The 25150-nt window shown below is 36.4% G+C and overlaps 1 protein-coding gene across 2 annotated transcripts in view; it reads right to left on the reverse strand.

Annotated features, from left to right (window-relative positions):
* The window catches only part of SH3RF1 (SH3 domain containing ring finger 1), a 90478-nt gene that overhangs the window by 18824 nt on the left and 46504 nt on the right, over window positions 1-25150 (reverse strand). For both annotated transcript variants that reach the window (XM_074586959.1, XM_074586960.1), the window contains 4 exons: window positions 16290-16565; window positions 14807-14902; window positions 7327-7629; window positions 6295-6405 (listed from right to left, as the gene is read on the reverse strand). In XM_074586959.1, coding sequence (XP_074443060.1) covers window positions 6295-6405; window positions 7327-7629; window positions 14807-14902; window positions 16290-16565 — 786 coding nt within the window. The remainder of the gene's footprint in view (window positions 1-6294; window positions 6406-7326; window positions 7630-14806; window positions 14903-16289; window positions 16566-25150) is intronic.

Here is a 25150-nt window from a genome sequence, read left to right on the forward strand (position 1 = left end):
ACACGTGGTAGAACCTGTAAATCCACATCAGGAGATTATTAGCTGGAAATCTTTAAAATTAAACCTATTCATGCACAATATCAAGGTTGTCACGATTCCACACTTCCTGCATCTCTAAAGATATAAATGCTGGGCGTTGTATTTTATTCATTTGAGCACACAACATATATTGAATTTTTAGCTGCAATAAAGGCACCTTCATGGCTCTATTTTATTCTGCTTTATTCGGGTTCTGCTCCCCTCCCCATGTCTATTACTACGGTAATGAAATCTGCAGTGAGCCACAGCCCAATTAAACTCCTAAAGTCTTGGCAAGTACTTAGAAATCTAAATAAACTACCTGGTAGGCTTTAGAGGACTAATGCTCCTCAGCATGCACTGCTACAACTTGATAAAATAGATCTAAATGCCCTACCTAAGTTTTCAGTAAGTTTTCTGGCACGTAAGCATTTTTCTAGCTATTGAGACACATACCTACCTCCAGAGCACAAGCTAGTTTTGAGGGTTCCCATAGTCAACAATCTGTGAAAGAATATATGCAAACCCTGCATGATTTAATAAAATATGCTTATCAAAATAATTAAGAGTACTTTTATGTTAGGTAGTTGAGGGAGAAAAAATTGAAAGTTTCTGCAAGTACTTTTCAGACAAGTGCACTTTCAAGCATATAAAACAGCAAATTAGTGAGAATTTTTTTTTTAATTAGAAGATGAAACATTGCATAATTTGATACTCAATGTATGTAAAGTCTTCAAATAGTACCTATACTCATGCTCTAGAAACTCATACATATAACTAAGTTTAAATATAATTAGGGTGCATTCCCATATCAGTCAACTGAAGATCAATAATCAGCTCGCCCAAAGAATAACAAAAGGCACAGCAGTGGAAAAAACATTCATTAACTGTCTTCGTTCCCACAAGGTCTAGGAAAAAATATATGACTTGCAAAATCCCCTGAGGGCTAACAAATTAAGGCTCATGTTTAACAAAATTCCTGAACTATAAATAAATGTTATCAAGAACAGGCCTCTCATACAAAACCTCATCATTTCTTTCAGCTGCTTCCTCTTCCCAACAAAAGCTGATTTGAATTTTTGTTGGTTAAGACTCAGACAGTTCTTATTTAAGCGTCCTCCTGACTGACTTACACTATTGAATCAGCTGGAACTACAGGAAAGAGAGATGAATGTCATCAGTATACTATAACCCTCACAGCTTGTGCCTCATTAATAATAATTCAGACTACCTTATATACTTTCACATAGAGTGGTAAATTTTTTTGTGTGGGCAAGAGAATAGGACAAGAAAAAACGGGCATTTTAAAATTTTTTAAACCTTCAGCACATCAGCGAATGTAAACCATCCAAATATAGACCACCTATTTCTGCTTGTTAACTGCACATACCAAAACACCATTTTAAAGTCAATATATTCAATCTGCAGAAGTAGCAATATGGATATCTAGGTCGACTGCAGTCCAAAATACTTTTAACTTTTCAAGAGACTGTAAAGGCAGAATGAAAGGAAGGTAAGTTACCTGTTGCTACATTCTGTTTTTCTTCTGATGCTTTTGCATGTAACTCTAACTTTGCTGTAGCATATTTTGTCTCTGTTTTTCCCGTATCATCGTTTAAATCACATATTTGCTTTAACAGTTTTTTCAGCAAAATCTATGGCAACTAAATCTCCTCCGTTAGATAACTACCTTATAAATTACATCCAAGAATTTCCTCCCAAGTAAATGAGCCTTACATAATTGTACGTGCATATTTTCACCCAACAACTACTGAACTTGACATCTGCTATTTATATTTTATAAAGAACTTCAAATATACTAAGCACCTACAAGGTTCAAAAATGCCAGTGGCCAAGAAAAGCAGACCAATTAATGCACCCATTAAAAGGGCAAAGTTGTGGTTTGAAGTCCCCGAGAACAGTGTAAATGATAATATCACAGTCAAAAGTCTCAGCTGTGAGAAGTTTGTCTCAGTTCATAGCTTCTTCAATTTCAAAGAATCAAACCTCAAAACACAAAACAAGAATTAATGCTCCCGGCTAAAGAACTAGGCTAAAGAACTGCTGCTGTAAAACAAAACTTTTAAATAAATTATCACAGGTTTTCTGAATGCAAATTAAAAGTTGCTTAAGTGATGCAAGCAGCAAATAGTGTATACGGTCACTCAACAAACGCACTCTCATTCCTAAGTTTTACTTATGTCAATTTTGGCTGCAAATTTGTAAATAACTTACTTCATACAACATTTGGTACCAAACAGCATCTACAAAAGACTATTATGGACAAAATAAAATTAATACAATCGGCATTTTTAGAACCACCATGACATTTCCGAAAATAACAATGTAACAAACTAAAATGTGATCCTATACGTGTACATAGATAAAAGACTCACAGGCTCCTTTGGGCTAGGAATTAATCTCAACTGCCTTAGAGAAACTTGCTACCCAACAAGACAGCTCAAAATACCTCCTCTTAACAATAAAAAAGCCATCTTTGCTATAGAACATAAGAGAAGACCCTAGCTTTTCTTTCCTTCTAGATTCAGGACTGATAAATATAGCAATGATGCATAAATTCAGGATTCTTTGTTGATGGGGAATCACGCTTATCCTCTCTGATTTCTTCTTTTCCCCTTAATCCGAGTTTGGCATGAAGTAAAAGAAGTTGTATAAACAGCTTGCTCTCAAAGAGCAATCAACTACTTCAAATAGTATTATATACACGAAAACAACTGACAGGAAGAAGATCCAATTAAACCATCTTCATGCTAAAGAGAAACGCCCTGTTCCAATTTAACTCCCTTGTCATTTGCTTAGTATTCAGAAATGAAAAAAAAAGCTAAAGGGAGAGCTCAGAGAAATGCAGGAGTTTATACTTACAAAAGCAAAAAATACAAAACCAAAACGACTCAAGCCAATCACTTCTGATGTATGAAATCATACAATCACAATTGTTCTGTAGCTTCAAATTAATACTCAGAATGTCAGGTATTTCCAGATGGGAAACATCTAGAGAGACAAGAACATCACCTTCTCTCTTGACCTGTCAGAACCATTTTGCACATTTCTAGAATTAAAACAAGAGTTCATGAAGCAAGAGGAAAAGTGGACGTAAGAGACACACTTCACAGTCTGTGACTATAAACTGCATCATCATTTAATCTATCACTGATAGTAAAAGAACACAGGAACGACCTGACTGTAGCCTGAGCTGCCAGCTTGTATTTTAGTCATGCTGAAAACAAGTCAAGAAGAAACAGAACATCATGTACAGAAGGTTATTGACTTTTAAAGAGGGTGGCAGAGAATAATTCAGGTTCTCAATGGGAATTATATGCCTAATTGGAAACATAACCAGGAACATGGTTATCACAAAGAGAAAGTAGCGCTCCAGGATACAGGACGATCATGTGGCAGGAGTTTCACTCCATGCTGCGTTTAGCACTGTAATTTAATTCCTGTGGGTACCATTGGTAAGATCGCTTTTGAAAAAGCTTATGCAACTAAAGCACCCAAGGTGGTTTAATGACTTTGCACCAGTACCAAAATAAAGTATTTTTCCATGTTGGCATCAAAGAAAGAACTACTGATTCTTAATAACAAACAAAAGTGTTTGTTACTGTGAGGGGGGAAAAAAAAGCAACTTCTGACAGAACTTTTGAAATTATGCTTTGAATCCTGCTTACCCCATCCTCTCCAAAACATATCTCATCCACAAATCAAATTAATTACTCAACGTTTGCAGCATATATGTTAGCTAGACTTGTATTCTGACTAACAGCACAAATGGCACCAAAATTGATTTTGTTTGCTCAGTTCTCACAGGTATTTTCTGAAGGACAGAATGAAAGAAATATAAAAGATTACATGGATTAGTATATAAGCAGCTAATTGTTTCTAGTATGAGATGTACATACGCAAAAAAAGGACATGGGAGTCCTTCCTGGTGGACACCAAATTGAACAGGAGCCAACAATGTGCCCTTGTGGCAAAGAAGTGTAATGGTTCATTAGGAGCAGTCTTGCCAGCAGGTCAAGGGAGATGATCCTTCCTCTCTCCTCAGCACTGATGAGGCCAAACCTGGAGTACTGTGTCCAGTTCTGGGCTCTCCAGTGCAAGAGAGACACAGACATACTGGAGAGTCCAGCAAAGGGCCACTAAGGTAATTAAAGGACTGGAGCATCTCTCCTACAAGGAAAGGTGAGAGAGCTGGGACTGTTCAGCCTACAGAAGGCTCAGGAGAAACTCATCAATGTTTATAAGTACCTGAAGGGAAGGTACAAAGATGACGGAGCCACGCTTTTTTCAGTGGTGCCCAGTGAAACACAAACTGAAACACAGGAGGCTCAGTCTGAGTATCAGGAAACAGTTTTTCACTGTGAGGGTGACTGAGCACTGGCACAGGTGTCCTGCAGAGGTTGTGGAATCTCCATCCTTGGAGATATTCAAAAGTCTGGACACCATCCTGGGCAAACTGGCTTTAGGTGGCCCTGCTTGAGCAGGGACATTAGACTAGATGACCTCCAGAGGTCCCTTCCAACCTCAACCACTCTGTGACTTTAAAATATGAATCTAAATACAAGGAGATTATTAATTCATTCGAGATTAATACACATTTAACAGTAGGATTGCACAGATGATCCACAGATTGAAGGAGCTCTTAAGAATAAAAGGACAACGCGTCGCTGCAGCGCAATCTGCATCACTCAGTAAGGCAGGGCAAAAGCACACTGTGCGTACAATTGTCAATAATAAGATCATCTGTCTGAAGAACAAAGAATGTGAAATACATTTCCTTGGGTGAGATAAATTATTACATCACTAGTGACAAAAATTTGTGGATATTTAGCTGAACTTAAACTTTCTGCTACACTCAGGCCAAATGAATGGATACAAATTCTCAAGATATAAACACCAGACTATCAGGGTAAAAGTATTTTCAACACTAAGAATGACTGTGCAGTACTGTACTCAGTTCTGGAATGTGCTTACCATGTGCTTGCCATGCCAGAACAAAGTATTGGAAATAATTCAGAAAGTAACAACATCATAATTTTAAGGACTGGAAAACATAACTTAAGAGCCGCGAAGAAAGCTGTCAAAATGCAACCTCTCAGCTGTGACCAAGCCACACCTAAGCATTTACGTAAACAACAACAAGTTGATAATAGAAGACAGACAATTCTGCCTTCGATTTTGCAGACAAATGTGTAAAATGATCCAAGTGCTGGAAGTTGAAAACAAAACCAGACAAATTTAGCAGCAAGGCTACTCATTATGTTTTACTGGCTTTAAAAGACTGCAAGGATAATTAGACACCTAAACAAGATCAAGCCTTGGAGTTTTTTGTTTGGCTTGTTTGTTTTGGTTTATTATTTTAAACTAAGTGGATATTTATTATTCAGCTGTCCCTCTCCCTCTAAAAGTGAGGGGTACAATTTCTGGACTTGCAACAAGAATTAAATTTAGAGAATTCCTATGATCAACATAAAGGCTTATTAAGTTCCCTTGAAGATCTCTGAAAACTGGTATCCACAATCTTTACTGCAGTTAAGGTCAGGCTCCGATAAGTGCAGTAGGACATTCCAGAGCATCTCCACCACAAGCACAGCAAAATAAAGAATTTCAGTTGGTTTTGGAATGAAATCCTGTACTTTTTGAATGCTTTGTCCAAAGGAAACAGCATTGCAATGTATTCCTTCCTTTAAAATATGGCCATTTGCAACAGTTCTTCGTACTGATCTCCAAGAACCTAACTTAGACACGCTAGATATGTTCATCTGCCACAGGCATACGCATGACTAAAATCATTATATTTAATCAGAAAAAAGCAGAGTTTTGAAACTTATTTCAGAGAATCTTGATAATATTGAGTCAAATAAGACAGAAATATCTGGCAGCTGTGGTCTCAAGTTGATGTTTTTTTGTAAGATCTTGCTTATTTCCCCGAATATCCCCCCCCCCCCCCAGTATAATCTCTTTCCTACTCATGCTGAAAAGAAACACTGTTCTGGAAGGCAGCATGCTCCTTGTGTTTACTGCAGAGAAATGACAGAGGAAAGCTGGAGAAATGGATATGCATGACAGGATGCAGATATTATTGTATCAATAATGCTTTTGCTATAGTTCCAATTTATACCATTGTCTATCACATAGACAATCATCATAAACCCATCATTTCAAATCACTGTATCAGAACTGGAGGGAATTAAAAAAAAGACTGTACAGACTAATGATAAATGTGAAGGCTGAGTTTTCTTAAATGGTACTTACACCAAGAGCAGCTTGGTAGGTAACTTCTGATGGGAAGGTAAATGAAGGCCCTGTTGTGACTGGGCTGCTAGGGGGTGGAGTCACAATTAGCCCCGTAGTACCGATATGAACCTGTCAAAGAATAAAAAAAAATGGAAGAGTCAGTTCTGAGTAGTTTAATAAGAGCTGGTTCTGACACAGCTGTAAGCTTCATGGTCAAAATCACCAGTACTCCACTATCTATAACTTTAGCCTAGAACTAATTTTGTGTTAGATACTCAAACAAACAGTATTGGATCACACTGCTTGCTTTTTTTCCCTCCAATGTTTCAGAAACTTTGGAGATCTATTGAACTAGTGACGTGAAACACACTTTGACCAATGTCAGTTTTCTTTTTTTTTCATAAAAGGCTGTCAGATCCCAAAGACATGCAAATAAAACCTATTTACCAGCTCATGTAAAATGACACCAACCCTTCTTAGCCTTCATTACTATCTCTTCTCCCAAAATGTAATCTCTGTGTGAAACAGACAACTGTTCACAAGCTACTGTAGCTTGTAACTAAAAGCTTTGATGAAACAGGAGATTAACAATTAAATAAAGCCAGATAAATATTTCTACTTATCACAATCAGATTAATATGGTACATTTCTGGAATTCATGTAATTTTCAAGTTGAATTTACCTTTTACTTGCATGCGCTTTATTAACATCCAATATTACATTCAATTTAGAAAAAAACCCAAGAAATTAAATCACTCCAGTTTCTAGTTTCCACAGTTTAATAAAAATCTTCGTGGCAGTTAAGAAATTAACTATTGTGAAAAAAATTAGCTTGCAAGACCAAAAATATTTACGATCATTGCATAAGAAGTGTTGTAAAATGTTTTCCTTAAACGCTCTCATGTTGGAAGATAAACTTTGTGAAAGCATACGTTAATATTAATTACATATAATTAATAACGTGAAGCAAGTAATCTGACAAGATCAGAAGCCTTTATAGTTATTTTTTTAAAAAAATACACGGTTTATATTTGATTTGATGTAAATTACCTGAGAAGGGGCACTACAGGAAAGCCCCGTCAGCTCACTTATGCGGGCTGCTGCAGTTGGGTTGCTGGAGCTGATAAGGACAGGAGGACTGATTTCCATTGAGTGGCGATTCTGAGAAGACTGTGAAGACTTGTTGGACATAGTGAGGGAGGTAAAAGAGTGCCGTTTTTTGGTGTTTTTCTTAGTATCGGTGTGCTTTTGGGTTGAATTGTTGTGGGATGCCCCAGAGGTACCTTCTCCAGAGTCAACAGCAGAACCTGAGGGCTTATCCAATTCTATCAGCTGTTTGGCCGCCGTGTTAAACTACAAAAGATAGTCACATATTAGTATTTTTTTTATTTATAAAAAACACCATGTAACTTAAAACTATGACATACTGACCTACTCTAAAAATTAGTCATTACAGAGTGACAAGTGTTTCGCTACAAACCCAACACACTTACTGTTGGGCTGCTGTGGACTACCCACCAGAGGTAAAATTTCAATCAAGAAAGGACATTATGCTCTAGCCCAGCTATGGATTAATTCAGCGGTATCTGCTGCCTGTGCTATCTGGAAGACAGGCTAAATGACAGCGGTCCCCTTTGACTTTATAATATAAAAATCTGTATTACAAAACTTCGTGAATGTTCATTTCATTTTAAGCCTTTTTTGTTTTGTTTGTAAGCATGACATAAGCCCACACCTCTGCATGTGGGCTCTTGAAGACATTCTTCCTAGCACTCCTTGGTATTTATGCATCTATCTTTAATACTACCAGTAGTAAAAACCAGCCTTCCTAAATACAGATTTAAGAACATAGTAGGACAGACTGAAGATCCAGCTATATCCGTATACTGCCTGATAACATGTAGCTATACAAGCATAAGACAGTATAAGCAGACAAGAAACATACATTGGCAATTCTGTGGAAATACCTTCTCAACTTCTGAATTTTCTAATGCAGAGGCAGCATCTCTGTGCTAAGAACCCTCAAATGCATTTTTCATTTTCTAGGCTTATCTAATGAATTTTGTTCACAATGAAATTTTCGATTTGTTAATTTTTTACAATAATATTATATTAAATGCAAACAAATCCTTCCTTTCCAATGAAGAAATATGGAATCCCACACATTTTCTTCTTACGATGAAATGTCAACTATGTAAGGGAAGGACGGGCAAACAAAAACCCCTACATTTTTCATAAACCCTTTATTTCCAGAAAATCTATCTATATTTTAGAGCTATTGCAAATAATAATGTCAGAACTCTCATTTATTCATGAGCTGAAGTAACATCAGCACCAGCTTTCTGAACAAGTTGACTAATGTTATTATGTACCACTAAATACGAATGCTGTTATTTGGATAAGTGTAGCCAATTATGAATAAGGGAAAAAAATATTTTCTGAAGAACATAAGGATGAAAGAATGAACTTAGTTACTGGGAAAGCACTATTTCTATTCTTCGGCATATTATTTCTTCTCTTTATTTTACCCATTTTTCCACAAGTCTTAAGATACCTACTATGCTCGTAAAGAGTTTTAAAGCTTTACTAGATGAATAACACATCATTAATCATGATAGCATCAAGACTGATTTAAATGCAGCTCCCAAAAATGACAATAGCTTATACCCTGAACACCCTCCTATCTCTGAGGACAAGTAGATATGTACGAAGCAGTACAAAACAATAAAGAATATATAATTTTTTCAATACAGAAAAGGTTTTCAAAGTGCTATTTGAAAGATGAGATCTGGAAGGAAATTCCATGCATTTATAGAAGAAATAGACAAAGTTCAAAACTAGAAATACCTGGAACAATGAGGAGTTGACATAAAAACCTACTAGGATGTAACAGCAGGAAAATTAAAATTATGAAATACTTGAAGAGGAAGAACTACCTAGAACATACTGCAGTGAAAGAGGGGCAAAATGGAGTATCTGAAAAAGGATACAAAGATGAGAATGTAGAATTTTTTCCTAAATATTCTTATCGTTGGGCCTTTATAAAGCAGCTTAAGAGAACAGCAAGGACAGGAGAAGACAATGCCACAGTAGTAAACAATTCTAAGAAAAAGGTGGATGCTAGATTTTCCTTCCTGCCAATACTGGGCATGGATCATTTGGACGAAATAATTTTGTACCACTCGTGTAGTACGGATGACATAACCATACAGCTTTCTCCAATTAATTTGCAAGCCCATTATTTAGATAATTATTTTTTTTATTCATTAATTTTTAAATTTAGAGCAAACATACTTATAACAGACCATTGAATTTTATCACAGTACACTGATATGAGGCTGAAGGATATGAAACAAGTAGAAAATAAGACCGAAAAAAGCCTGCTCTGCTACACATCCTGTCAAGGTCCTAGCCTTCATCATGGAAGAACATGCAGGCTATTTTGCAAATTTTATTTTTTCCAACTCAGATTGAAATTCTTCCATGTCCTTTCTGAGAATCTGTGTCTTACGTATTGTCTTATACAATGGCTGCAACCTCTTCTATTCTTATCTAATCTACCCTCCTATTTAGCAAAGAGCCTGTTCACAAATTACACAGATCAGAGAAAGAAAAGCAGTACCCGTTTCTAAAACAAGATCTGCCTAACTGGAACAGTTAAGGGACCACTCAGGAGTAAAAAACAAAACCAAAAGCCACTCTGCTAAAAGCACCCCGAGGTACCTGTTACACCTAATTATGTTTGTTTACCTCCTGATGCTATTAATGCCTGCAGAATCTGGATACTTCTATACGGTGAACAACCTATTAAAGTTAAGGCTCGCCCATGGGACTGATACAAATATAAGCAATGTAGTGAGCTGTCATATGTAGAGAAGCAAACACAAGACAGCAGCATAAGCCTAAACATGGAAGTGAACTGATCACTGGCTTTTTCTTAGAAGCAACCTGAGGACAGCAATAGTTGCAGAATATTTTGCAGAGTGCAGTTTGCACCTTCCTTGAGAAGAGAAATGAAGACCCTGGATGCATTGTCCAAAGAAATGGCTAGCAACAATTCAAGGTCACCAGGGGAATTCATCCCACTCATGCTATGAAGTGTTTCAATACAGCGTTCCTTTCTGCAACAAATACCCCTGTATCTATTCTCACATTTTCTACATCAGTTGTTTTCCTGAACCTGTATTCGAACCAAAGCTTCTTTAACTTTTACATGCATATTTATTTGGGTTTTTTCATTCAACAAAATCTTTGCTGTAACAGGTAGCCTGAAATCCAATTCCCCTTCCTGCCAAAACCCAGGAAACAACAATTTTCCAAACAGGGCCAGACGGAGGTGGCTGAGCCGTGTCTCAGTGCTGCGGGAGGGCTGGAGGCCAGCAGAGAGGTTTTTGTCTGCTTGCAGCCATCGGGAGAAATTATCAAATAGACTCTCATGCGAGACCTATTTCCAGGTCTTTTATGGTTGTGCTTTACTGTACTTATTTTACAAATGACTTCAGGTGTTCTTCACTCACACGTAGGTAGTTAGAATTTAAATATCAACCCTTTCTGAAATTAAGTCAAAATACCATCTTCTCCCTCCAACGATCTTTCTGCTCATGTTAATTCAAAGTTTTTATTTATGCAATTTTACTACATCACCATACGTCAAGGAGTTATTTTTCCACATTATCAACGCAATTATTAGTCAAATTCCAATTTCTAGACAAGATTTCACTTTCACATACATTTGTAAAGAAAGGAGGAAAGTATAAGTGGAACAAAGGTAAAACTTTGTCCTTATTTGACATTATTGTTGCTAAGCATCATCCTGGAGGAGAGGCAATAGCTTACAAACCTAAATTCAGCTTTGCAATTAAAGTTTTGGAACAAATATATTTTGTCTAAACAAGCGGAAGAATCATTTCACAGATCTTGAACAGATCACAATCATGAGCAAAGCTGCATTTATACTAATTTTTGAAACAGATGAAATAGTTCTCTATTGCAGTTTTTGTTAGGGAAACTAATCAAAACTGTGATGCTCAGAAGTTGTCATTGGAATGCATTGGAATACATTTGAATGTCATTCAAATATAGTGGGGATTACACTATAATTTTCTACACCAAATTAACAATCTCTGTTTTCAGGCATAATACACAGCATTCACTTTTTACATACATTTTCCGGTTTAAGGTCTGGGCAGGCGAAACAGTCAAAAAGTAGAGGAAAGTTCCCATAAAAGTTTTATCTTATTATTCTCAGTATTGTTACAAAAGTTCGATTTTTTTTTCTAAGCACTTTAAATCAGATCACATCATTTCACAGTGACAGAAAAAGTTTAGCCTAGTAAGGACAATGTTAAAAAGACCATGCTAGAAATCCAGCCTAAAATCCAATCTAAAATGTATCGACCCAATAAAAAATAAAATATGTTTTGAAACACTCCTATTTGCTAGAGGAGAAGATGCTAATAAAAAACCCCAACCTGACACACTAGGTACATAAAATCTTACGTTCTCATTGATTAAAATGTCATGTTAACTGATGGATGCCATAGTATAAAATGACAATGAACTTAAAATTCTACTACAGTGAACATTTTAGATCATTTGGGTTTTTTTTCCAATACATTTATATAAGATTGTCTATAAATAAAGCTAGAGGAGCTCAATTAATACAAAGGTGTTTCCCAGTTGTTCACCACTTGGGAAAACCAAAGCTGTTGCTATTTTCTACTGATATTTTGATTGTAGTGATTGAAAAGTGATTCCTTTTCCCTGATTTTTCTTTTTCTATTCTGGGCTTTTGTGTTTTCCTAGTTGTTCTATATGAGTGCTGAATAACTTGTAAAAATTTAAATACTTTTTAGATTTGGAGTGTGTTTAACTGTTAAACCACTGTACCCAGAACTGTACTCCACATAGAAAAATTCTACTACTATCCATTTAGTTCTGATTAATCTTTCTTTTTGGAACAGAGATAAACATAAGTGTTATGACCTTAATCATACAGTTGACTCACTGCATTTTATTTCGTCACTGTGCAAGATCTGGTTGACCTGCTTTTAATGCAAGCACTTTCAAATTCCATCAGTCAAAAGCCTAGTAATTTAGATATGTTAATCAGGCCATACTCTAGTAACACTAGAATGTTTGTTTGGTTTTAGCACTTCTTAGAAAATAGAATTTCATTTCTTGCAATGCTTTGCATTATTTATTTTTCATTTGCAGATAGAAGTAATTATTTCACAATGCTATGTGTCTACAGATAAAGATGTAATGTTTTATGACTCAGTTAACAAACTATACTTTCAATGGAATCACTATTAAAATTCCTCTCAAAATGTTTTCAGTCTTAGCTTTTATTATTACCACAAATTCATTAAGTGAAAGAGATATGAAAGAATAGAGCAGACAAGAAATCATTGAGTCATAAAATGTTCCTCCTGGTAAAAAGCTGTCCTCAAATATAATCAGAATTTTTCACAGACTTCAACATATCTAAGGTTTATCCTGTGACCTCATCTTACAAGATACATCGCAAGTATCAGACCTATACTATAGAATAAACATCACAGACTACGCTCATTTTAAAGTCAACGACTTCAGAAAATCTCCGGTAAATGCAGCTACTTATTCACGTTTTTTTAAAAAAAAGAGAAAAAAAGGGATGTGGGCTAACATACAAAAAGCAAAGATATGTCTGTCATTATGACAAAAATAGGCAGTGATTATGGGATTGGGAAATATAACTAAAAATACCATATAAAAATACCTCAAAAATATGAATTATTTGTCATCTCCAGTGTCTTTAATAACAACATATGTAAGAATGGTTTGATATACTAGTTTGTACAAACTGTCTGCATATTTTCCAGAACAATAGTTACATAATCTCAGAAAACAGGTATTTCAAAATTCAAATTGATAGTTTTCTGCATATCTCACTGCTCTTCACCACAGCAAGCGTTTCAGTTTAGTTTAAACTGAAAAACCCCACCCATCTGATCTGAAGCATCTCTTTGGATATTATTTATTGTTCTAGATTTCCCGTATCATTTTAGTGAGGATTTGTGAGTGCGTACACAAATGCTTGTGCCTGTTTTTAAAGGGTTAATTGAAGATACATTTTCTTAGTTGAATTTGCCTGAAAACACCAACAGTGAAATACATTTTGTGTGACGAGTATCATTTTTACGTAATTTTTTTCGAGAGCGTATCTCAATTTTGCAAACTTTTGTAGAGGTGGAAACAGAGGAGTTAGCTAAATAGTTAGCCCAAGTGGCAGCCCTAGGAAAGGGCTTTTTCTTTTCTAAGTTGGCTAAGTCAAGTGATTTAGCTTTAAAAAGCACCACAAAAACCTTTACTGGCTGAACTGATGGGGCAGTTAATTGCAAGGAGCTAGTAATTAAGAGCCAGGGGCAAGAAGTTCTTAAAATGGCTTTTAAAAACTTCTTAAACTGAAGCCAGAATTGCACTAAGCAGGTTAAAACCCCTTTGGTTTTGTTGTTGTTTTTTCAGTCACATGAAAGTTTCTATCCCCAGATACACAAATTCTTACATCAATCTATAAAAATGAATACACCTATTTTCCCTTTTTTAAAAAAAAAATTCTATGTTGGTTGAACACAGTCATTTTTTAAAAAGTACTTATCTCATCAGTGCATTCAGAAATTGAATTAATAAAATCTGACTTGATTCTTAGTATGGTTACACATTTCTTCTGTGACCTGAGGTACATATTTCTCGTCCCGCAGGTAATGTGAAAATGCTTTTTTCTTTCATCATTCTGCCTCATTTATTTAAATAAAATCTCTCCAGTGGGAGAAGTGTATCTTACCAAGTATCCATAGCATACCTATCAGAAAAAGACAAACACTATTCCAAACCTCTATATCTTTCTGTAATGCAAATTTTAATAATCATTGTTGCAGTTGCACGCCCTGTTCTTAATCACCTATGGTTTTTTATATAGAAGATATACCTTTCAACTCTTAAACCTCAAAAGGTTGGGGAAACTGTCTCACTGTAAATTGTCGCATCACATATGAGAACTGCAGAAAGATACAGAAGACTTTACATAAGGGTCTTTTGGATGTAGAAGTCAATGATTTACCTGCTTAACAACAGCCTACATTCTCTGACTTTCTAGTTGTGCTCATGTGGTTTTGAGAGACAGGTATTAGGGGTAGTGCAAAGCTTACTATCTCTCTGACTTGCTGATTGCTTTCATTTTGCGGTAGAGTGGTTTGTGATTGACTGCATGACTCCAGTATTAACAAGAAAACAGTGACGGCCTCCAAGTACTTTCATTCCAATTCCGTTCAATGAAAAGAGGTATCAAATAGCTAAGTAAAAATCACTGGTTCAAATGCTGAGGTAATTAACTTTCCCAAACTAAGCACGCAGATCTTAGATTAGTTTAGGTCTAAGACTATTTATATCTCAGGTTATTTTAGAATCATCATCAGTACCTGTTATTTTTCCTGTTAGAAAATGAAACACACAGTGGGCACAACTTGACTGAGGGCCCAACTTTACTCACCTCAACATATGAAATTGGAAATATTCCTATCTTGTCAGCCAGCATTCCTTCTGCCCAGTTTTCATCCACGCGGCGAATTACAGTTAGAACATCATCCTGTGTGAACATGCAGTGATTATGTCTCCCAGCTCTAATTAAACTTCTAATTTAATTTCCCTCCATAACGCATGGGTAATCAGAGAAGGCGGCACATGGACAAGAACCGCAGAGAAGGCACTCCGTAACAGAACATGCCGCTTTTTGGGTTGAAGTCTGTTCCAGCCATTCCTTTTCCTATTTTGTCAGAGTTCAGCTAACTGTCCACAGCTAATCTCAGCCATCTGACTTCGTCCTTAGTGCCAGACTTCCTGCCGTGTTCAGTCTGTGGTATTCTTCAGCCTCCATTTAAGTCCTTGGCATTAATCAACAGAACAGCAATCTTTTTCCTTCTCAACTGACTCATTACCTAATCTTCCCTAGATGTTGCTTTTCTACTTAAGTTCTTAAGAACACTGGTAAGTGATATGATTTCTTTCACATCTACATGGAGCGTTTGGGTTAGATATGGTTTTGAGTATGTTACAGAAAAAACAGATTTATGCGCACATTAAACATCGCTGTCGCTTATACGGAGATACCTAGTTGTTTCATATGGAAGTTTAAATATTTTGAAACATATATGCTTACTCAAGTGAGACTTCAGATTTAAAAAAAACAAACAAACCACAACAGTTTGCCAAAAATTAATCAAAATATGCAAGCTAATACAAATCACTCTCAACAGTATAGCTGTTCTGTGCTGTAATAACCATTGTCTGTCCACATGCTAATATCTTTCCTTTTTAGAATTTTAGCCATCCTTCTCATTTTTAACAGGCAAGGGGAGAAAAGTGATTAGCTCACATTTGATCTTGCAACATTTTTGTGCTATTTGATAAACTAGAGAATCAGAAACTGAAAAAAAGGATCAGCTCTGATTCCTGTTAAAACTCGGTATCATTATGTGCCTTGCAAGACAGAAAATTAATTACAGTAGAGCCAAATAAGAAAAAACATCATATTTTCCAAAAGGCAATTAGTAATATTACAGAATGACAAAATTTAGTAGTGCTTTGTGTCTAGTATGTAGATCCTAAAAATGTCACTTACTAAATGCAAAGCTGAAAATAGTACCACCTTCAACAATTTCAAATGAGTGTTTCTTTAGAAGATGGAACACTTTTAATTCATAGCATAGGTTATTTCTCATAAATTAAGAACATGACTACTGCAATTATGAAAAACGCATTCTCAAAAATAAAACCTCAGAGAAATTACATGTAATTTAGAAAGAGAAGGAAGGCAAAACTAATCAACATAGGAGAAATACCTGCAGAATTACTTGCCCTTTTCATATTTGTGCAGCTCCATTAAAAAAAATGCAGACAAGACTACAGACAGTCTTATTACTTCTTACCCAAGTGAATGAAATTATTAGAAGAAAATAATTTTATTCTGTTTTTACCTTTGCAAATGGTAAACAGTCTTTATCTGCTTCCTTGTCTTTAACTTCAAAGTCATAAAGTGCTTTGCACTGAGGCGGAGGCTGAGGTAAAGGTTTAATAATCTGAACAAAATTGGTAGGAAAAAAGCCATGGATGCCATTGACTTCTCCATGATACCAATTTTCATCCACCTGTCGACGCAAAATGATGATGTCTCCTTTACTGAATTTAAGATCTCCGGGTTCTTTTCCCTCGTAGTTATACAATGCTTTGGCACATGGTAACTGAGGTACACCCTAAAGAAGAAGAAGAAAAACAATAACTAGAATTAGATAAGTATTACTAAATAGAATTTATATTACATTCTTTGGGAGACTATGAATGAAACTGCATAAAATTGCAAAGTAAAATTAAACACAATAAAATTATTTTATTGCAATGATTCTATTGATTTTAGCCAAATGTGCAGGAAGAGCTTCAGTTCTATACAGTCTTAACATTCCCCTAAATTTTATGATGATTTTCAGTAATGCTACAATGTTGTTAGACACAAGAGCGGCAAAACCCCATAATATTTTAACCCTCATGTACTAATTCACTAAGCTTAAACACTAAAAAAACCCAAACAAACTGGAAAGTATCCTGACCACTTGAGAGATGTGACAGAAAAATGCCGCAAGAAAATACAGCCCTAGAACAACCAATTTGCTATAAGACCTTTAAGGCATGTTTTCTGCCTGCCTGACTTTATTATTTTCCTCACCTTATTTATTTCATGGGCACATAATGCCAAGGATGAGGACAAAAGGGAGGTGTTTTCCAGCTTGAAAAACAAATCTCACTTTATTAAAGGTGAGATATTTCATCCTGGGACAGTCCTTTTCATTTAGTTATTTATTTAAAAACACAGCTAAAAAGAATTACTGGAAAAAAGATCTGTTGAAGGTCTGTATCTTTGGGCTTTCTTCACTTGATTCCTCTGTAATATTGGAAAACTACAGGTCATTGGTGCTGCTCTGGAACGCATGTCAGAAGGATTGCAATACAATACTCTGTCATCCTCCTTTATATACACCACAGGTATTATTCTTTAAATGCCCCATCTGTGTTGCCACATTTTGCAAGAGTGAGCCATAGAACTCTACAACTCTAGTATTAGGGCTACTGCCTTCTAAATTCTCTTTTCTCTCGAACTAGAGGGGAGCTCACTCCTTTAATGATGCAAACAGCAATAACCTGCATTACTAAGACAGTCTTTCCATAGCAAGGACAGCACTTACAATCAACTAGAGCACAGTATTTCACATCTTTACATGCTTCACATACTATCCCTTACAGAAAAGGCAAATTTTAATACAATTCAATTTTGGCGATATTATTCCCCACATCTACTCCATGGTATGTCTCTCTTCTCAAGTCTTCTACCAGCTCAGATTGTAAACTGGAGTTGTACTTGCAATATCTCAAGAGGTACACACAATGCAAGGAAATTGTCAGAAGGAATTACCACTTCAAGTCCATCTCATTGGTCAGAAGACAGAGTGCTTAATAATTTATCTCACATTTAACACTTAAAATTTTATCTTCCAATGTAATCCAATTTGTTTGGACATCTTTAATTTTTTGTATGATCTTATAAATAAATTAATCGTTTCATGAATGGATAAACAATATCTTATTATTTAATAATTTTCTTTCTATTCCAAACAGTCAAAGGAAAACCATATGGATATACATAGGTACAGATGAGTATGATTTACATATGAATACAGGAAAATCACAGTTCATTCTGTTGCATATGGGATGAGTACTAGAACTATTACATCAGCAGGATCCATGCAATTGTTCACAAAACTGGTGATCTTCAGACTGAAGAAAATATTATTTTTCTTTATGATCAAACTTAACCGCATCAATGCAGAATGTAGACACCACTGGCATACTCTGTATAAACCTGGAGAGGGAAAAAGACTAAGACATCAACTAGGGAATTTGTGGGCCCCAACTGATTGAAGGGGATATTCATGGCCACAATAAAAGAATTTAAAAATATTGTATGTATGTGGTTTTTAGTCCTATGTGCTCTCTGCAGAGTAAACAGACAGAATGAAGAAAGCAGTCAGTGTAGACGTAGTAAGGACAAGTGCAGAGAGGGAACTGGGGAGGAGACGGCAGGTTGGAAGCAAAAGGAAAGACACCTCGACACAAGAGAGGAAACACTGCTTGCTTATCCATTTTTATCCCAATAACAAACAAACCAAAAAAATTACAGCCCTTCAGTGATGGAGAGCCAAAGAATTACTTGGTAGAAAAAGCAACCCAAGCAATTACGGCTACAAGAAGACATATGCACCTCTCTTCCACCGGAGGGAATAGCTGGAGTTCTCCCAGGAATCACCCCATTGTCCCAGGAGAAAGCTTTCTATGTCCCTGTACTGAGGATGAACTTTAAGATTAGCTGTGTGTATAAAATACAGTTGGAAAAAAATCTTTTTAAAAACAAACAAAAGCAAAAGAAACCAGGAGTGCCAGTACAGCAGATCACATCAAAGTGATCAAACTCATCAATTAGTCATCATTTAATTGCTAGAACTCAATATTGCATCTATGTAGTTTATCACAAAGCCTCCTACAAACAAACCCTCACTCAAACATAAAAAACATCTGCTTATATTTTGTAGGAAGTTCCTTTCCCAGTGTATAGGTTGAGTTCCTACAAAGCTTGTTTCTCACGTTAAATAAAAATGGTTCGAGTCCGTAATTTCAAACAGAACAAAGTTCAACAAAACACACGCTTAGTTCTGAGTCAGACTGACAGGGATTAAAGAGAAACGGTTAAACGGCTCGGAAGAGAAATAAAGCGAATGCCGCCTTCTTCTGTCCCAGGGGGAGGATGAAGCGAGGAGGAGCGGGTGCGACAGGGAGCCCCGTTCTCAGGGGTACGGCATCAAGGGCCCTCGAGCACCATCTTCACATTCCTCCTCTTCCGAGCAACCTGGGAGCCACGGCTCATGGCCGGTGCCTTCCCCAGCCATTGAGGGGAGCAGCCTTTGGGTAGATTTGGCCCCCCTTCTGCCCCTCCGGCTGCTCACCAGGAGAGAAGGCCGTGCGGATACGCCGAGCCGGAGTTTACATTTCACTCCGTGTCTCTCACTTGGCTAAACATGAAAGGAAGGCTTTGGAAGAAAAACTTTGCAGCCTGCCCTTAGGTTTACAGCTGCCGTTTACCCTGCCAGCTCTTTGAGAAAGCAACAACAAAAAAAAAAAACACCAAACCTCAGAGAAAAACCATTTTAGGAAATTAAAATATAAAACCCAGAAAGACTCCACACAAAATAAATTTCTTCAAATTATTTCCTCAGTCCTTATGCAAAATCCTTATGCAAAAATAGCTGAACTTCTAATGCTACTGCTGATATACAAACTGGTTAAATTCATTTTTCGGTAAGGCATGGATATATATATACATTTCACATGCCAGATTCCTTCAAAGAAAATAATAATATATGACAACATCAAAATGGCTTGACAAGAATATGAAAAAATACATATGTAGTCACACATATATGATGCTCAGGTCCCTCAGATTTCTTCTCCCAGACATTTTGTCTTAGAAACCTAAAGAATCAGCTTACAATTTTCCTCTTTGGATTTACACTTTGTCTTCAGACACCTTATTTCAAACTTTACTCTTATTTTTTTATCGGACAATATGCAACTGTATGTACTTTTCACAAGCTTAAGCCAAGAGAAATTTATGCCAGCACAGAAACACGAGATCTGATTTCCTTTTAAAAAGGAGTTTCCGTGGCAGAAGCCCAAATATAAATATGCTTACACTGGCATAAAACAGCGTTCATTGTATAACTTACTGCACTTGGAGAACCATCATAAGCTAAAGTAGCAAAAATAGTAAATCCCCTCCCAAGGAAACGAATGGAACAGATACTGGGTCATCCGCATCTCTGCTTCCTTCCAAGCCTCCCTGGCTGCGGTGCTGCTGGTTGTCGCTTTTCCAAGCAAGGCATTCCCTGTTCCCTGGCTGCGAGACTGGGATGTGGCCTGGGTTTCCCCATGAACCAGTCGAAACACCGATGCAGTTTTCACCCGTTTGAGGTTCCCAGACACTGAGTGTCTTCATAGGCCAGGAAGTAATCTTTTTAGAGAAGTACTGTTTATGTTAGTAGCAGGTCAGACAAAAAAGGATTTCTGAAAACTGTCTACATGCACAACCAAAGCTCGATCAACCTCCAGAAAGTCTGGCCTGCTTGGAGACCTCATCAGCAGTTTTTATGCCTAGCTTTCCTAAATAACTTCTGCCTTTCCTTGCAGAAAGTCTAAAACTGGAAGTTACTATCATTTGGATCCATGTTATAATAGGATCTTTAATAAACACCCATCATTTGCAATTTTCTTACAAGTAAAGACAAGAAAAAATATTTTTCTTCATCTACCTTTTAGTTGCTTCCCGTGCAGTTCCTGAATCAAACCAACAGTCACATTAATAACCAGGACAAGATGAGAAACCATTACAAAAAATCTCCAATTACACAGCAACCGTAAGTTCAGTAAGTCTAGTGCTACAGACGTGCTTTTATCAATCTGACTTTTTTTTTCCCCAAAGAACCAGTATTATAAGACATACTTGGTTGCCAATAAAAGTTAGCTTTACAGAAGGAAAGGAGCTCGTTAATATGTTGCAGCCAACTTGTTTGCAAGGCAGATTTGGGTCGACTGAGTTCTTTATGTGGACATTCTTCAGTAGACACAGGTATACCCAAGTTTTCCTCTTCAGGCTCCTAATCATTCAAAACTTTTGAATGATAATATTGCTTCTTTTAATCTTCTAGCCCATTCTCTTTCACATTATTGCCTTCTTGACTCAATTCTTTCAATTGCATCCTTTTTATTACTTTTTTTTAATGTGTACCTTTGCTTCCTTGCCTTCTTTGGCCTTTACCAAGCTGGCCAGTCCTTCATGTATGAACATCCCATACTGCACTTATAGTTTTTTCATGTTTCTTTCATCTTGCTGGTTCTGATACCTGTTTTCAAGTCTAAATTTAAAGCCATCTGATCTGTCTAGTTGCATTTTCTTTGTTTCAGTCTCCCTTGTTCTTTCTGTACTGGCATTTAAATTTTTGCATATTTTGAGACACAGAGCTTATAAGAATACTTCACTGAAGACCTTCTTAAACTGCTTATATTAAAAGATGTGTTTCCTTCAGCAGGATTTCCTTCTAAAGGAAGGAAACATGCTCCCTATATTAAGCTGTAGGTCCAATGCTGTTGCCTGAACAAATCAAATACTCAGTTTTGCAGAACACACCAACCAAGAGGCGATAACATTTGACAATAAGTCTCCCGTTTCTTTTCGAGTTTCAGAACGCAGTGTGTCTCCATAATCCAAGAAGAATGTTAAAAGCTGGCTCCCTGCATTTATTTCTCTCATCTAAGGAACAATACAAACGAGGTCACATTTGCTCAAAGAAAGGCTAACTCAAGCATTATTAATCTGCATCTGACACCAAATTGTTAGTGGAATCAATTTTACATACTTCCACCATCAGAACTATCTTGAAGGACTGCAGAGGTCATCAATGCAAACAAAATGATTTCTAGTTACAGCGCCTCTGAAGTTCCTGCTATCTGAATGATAAAAATGTAAGATATTTTTATGTCAGGAGGCTGTATCAGGTTGCCAGTATGCTGTAATAACCACAAAAACAAACCTTTGGTATCATCTGATATGAATTACTATTGCTCTACTGAATACAGTGAAACAGTATTTTTTAAACGACAGTTTACTAGCTTAAGGAAGTGAGCAATGTTAATGTTGGTAAGTATATTCACTTCTAGTTTCTAACGATATAGTTGTAATAAATCTCATTGTTCTCAGCACACGTGAAATAAATAACCACACACTTGACTTAAAACAGTATTCAAATATGGTTAGCTGCAGCTTGGTACAGTTTTTGATTTTAAGTAAGAAAAGCTGTGCATCGAGAGGAAACTAGCAAGCCAGGTTACTCTGATTAAAGAGACCAGGTTTGAAACCCATCTGTGTGTAACTTAACAGTAAGCTACATAACAATAATCATTTTGAAGAAAGATTATTTTAGGAAAAAACAGAATGCAGGATAAAAAACAAAATCAAGCCAACCTATTTGTTATAATTTTGGAAAAGCCGAACAACTGTAATCAGTAAAAAATGTAGGTTCTTGATAAATGAAGAAATAGGATCATATTTTTAAAAATATTTAATTCAACCATCAAGTTAAAATTTATGTAGTAGACCTGCAAAGCTTCTCTTCTACTAGCTGTTACAGAATGTGGTTAACAATTACAGAATATGGCATATTTTCTCTAATGCCTATACGTGATAACTAACACCAGTACTAGCTCTAGATGTAGTAGTGTATCACATAACAGAATACTCCATTTATTAATTTCCAGGTTTCAGCCAGCTGGCGCAGGTTGAAATGCCAAGCACTCCTACAGCCCTTTTGACTGACTCTTTTGAGGACTTTATCAGTTACCTTGGCTCTTGGTAACTTGCAGAAGAACTTCACACCACAGCCTCAGAGAAACGCCGTATTTTTTTAATAGAAGGGTAGCTCCTCTCCTCATGTAAAAAATTTTTATGTGTTTTTTTGAGGTGAACTATCAATGACCTACTTAAAGTTTATTAAAGTCCTTTCTGCTTTCTCTGTCTTAACAGCTTTTAGAAGAAAACATTTTGGAATTTCTTCTTGTCTGATGTTAAGAAATAAATATAAGGTTGTTTAATCTGAGTAACTCTCTCCCACAGAGTTGTTTTGAAATTAAAAGCTGGAATACAGGAGAATGAAAGGAATTTTAAAATGTTGCCTCAAGGCCTAACCAATCAGACTAATAATATGGAAGGTTAGAATGGGACATTTAAAAAGCTTTCCAAAGGCACCTAGCCCAGTCCCTTTCTGTGCAATACCTGTGCTTTTGAAAACTTTTTTTTTTTTCCAAATGAAAAAAACGAGTGTCTTCAGAATGCCACCTTCTTTCCCTTGCCTACCCAAAATGCAAAGTTCTCAGCTACTTACTTTTTCAAGGTTTGTTAAGTAAAGAAAAATCTGAACACTTTCCAGGAGCTCTCAAAATAACCAAACAAGTAAGTGAAAAATAGGAAAAATATAGAGGAGAAAATAATTACATCCTGCACACTGCATGTCCCCAAATATTTTAACTGTATGCACTTGAAAGGCTAAAGATTGCTTCTTTCCATAGGCAAAAAAAGAGAAGAGTGAGGAAACTGCTCTGCACAGGAAAAACTGAGAACGTAACTTTCAAGATGCAGAAGAGAATTTGGGTCTGTATTCCCATTGATTTCTAAAAGGAAAACCAATGCATATCACACAATTTTATGCCAAATCTTTAAAAACCTTTTGATTAATTGGTTACTACAAACCCATTTTGCTTTGAAAAAACCAGATCCTTGTAAGAATCTAAACAAAACTTTAAAGTGTGCATTATGTAGACCTAAGATGTTTATATAAAATAGCTCTTTCCAAAGGCAAAGATTTGCTTTAAGGATTTGCCCTTACATGCTGATATACCAAGCTCACTGGTCAGCCTGAAAATGCTACTATCCCCATTGGTTTTCTCTTGGTATGTTACAACTCACTGGTGGTGGCGTCTCCATAAAACTGTTAATTTTTCTTGTCCTAGTGCCATTATACAGCAGTGTGGATCTCCTAATCTGTTTAAGCATATCAAGTTGATACGCAGCGTAAGTTCATTCCATTCCACTTAAACTCTTCTACCAGTGTATTTTCCAGTGCATTCTGTTTTCATGTAGTATCACCTATGGCTTCTAAGACCAGAATACTGCATATTCCTAGAAGGAGGAAAAAGACACCCACCCCTCTTGGCAAGCACACCTCTAGAGGAGCAGTACAATTGCAAGACTGAGTAGTGAGACTTATTAGTCCTACTCCAAACTGCCACTAACTACTTGTATATCCCTGAAGAAGTCATAGTGTGAGGTGAGATTTTAAAATTTATCTAGTGTTCCCCAACCATATCCAATTTGTCAACATTAAAATCCCTATGGACATCCAAAGTCACAGCCGGAGGACAACACTAAGTGCTTTGGAAATCGTTGCTTTTTCCACTAGCTCTACATACACGTATAAAAGTGCAAGAAACTTACCTCACGGGTATCAACCTTATCTTTTTTAAAGAGCACGTTGGAAAATAGAAAATAGATACTGATCCACTGCTGCACTTTTATTTTTCTAGCCAGCTTGACAAAAGTGACTTCTCTTCAAAATCATAAGGCAAAGACTTTTTTTTTTCAGTACTTCTGTGTTTAGCAAGAAGCCTCATTTTGCCTAGTCACCCAGTAAATGACTTTCGTAACTATTAGCACCACATCCAAAATCTGTTATGAAGTGTGACAACTTTCCTGTGCCAATACAGATTCTTAAATATCACTTGCTTTTTTTGCTTCTTTGTTACATGAACACAATATCACAAAACAGTAACTACGGAAGAGGCAAAAAAACCTCTCCGAAAATTACCAAGATACAGACCATACCTGAGTGTTAAAATTCTTTCCCTGAATTCATTCTTTCCGGGCTGTTGTGTAGCCTTCCCTTTTCACTCTTCATTTTAGTTTCCACATAAACTGGAAACTACACATCTTTGGCATCCTTTTGCTGCTGCCTAAATTCACGCTTATCCTTCTCATACAGTTATCAGGAAGTCACTCTCCCTGTCAAAAGCGTTACACACAATTGCTTAAAGAGCCAAATAATTAATTCCCAAGCAAGACGTGCCATTCTGAGCTCAAAGTCCAGATTAAATAGAAATTTTCACGCAAACCCAGAATACTCTTCTTTCC

The sequence above is a fragment of the Larus michahellis genome, chromosome 5, assembly GCF_964199755.1.
Source record: "Larus michahellis chromosome 5, bLarMic1.1, whole genome shotgun sequence".
Taxonomy (NCBI): domain Eukaryota; kingdom Metazoa; phylum Chordata; class Aves; order Charadriiformes; family Laridae; genus Larus; species Larus michahellis.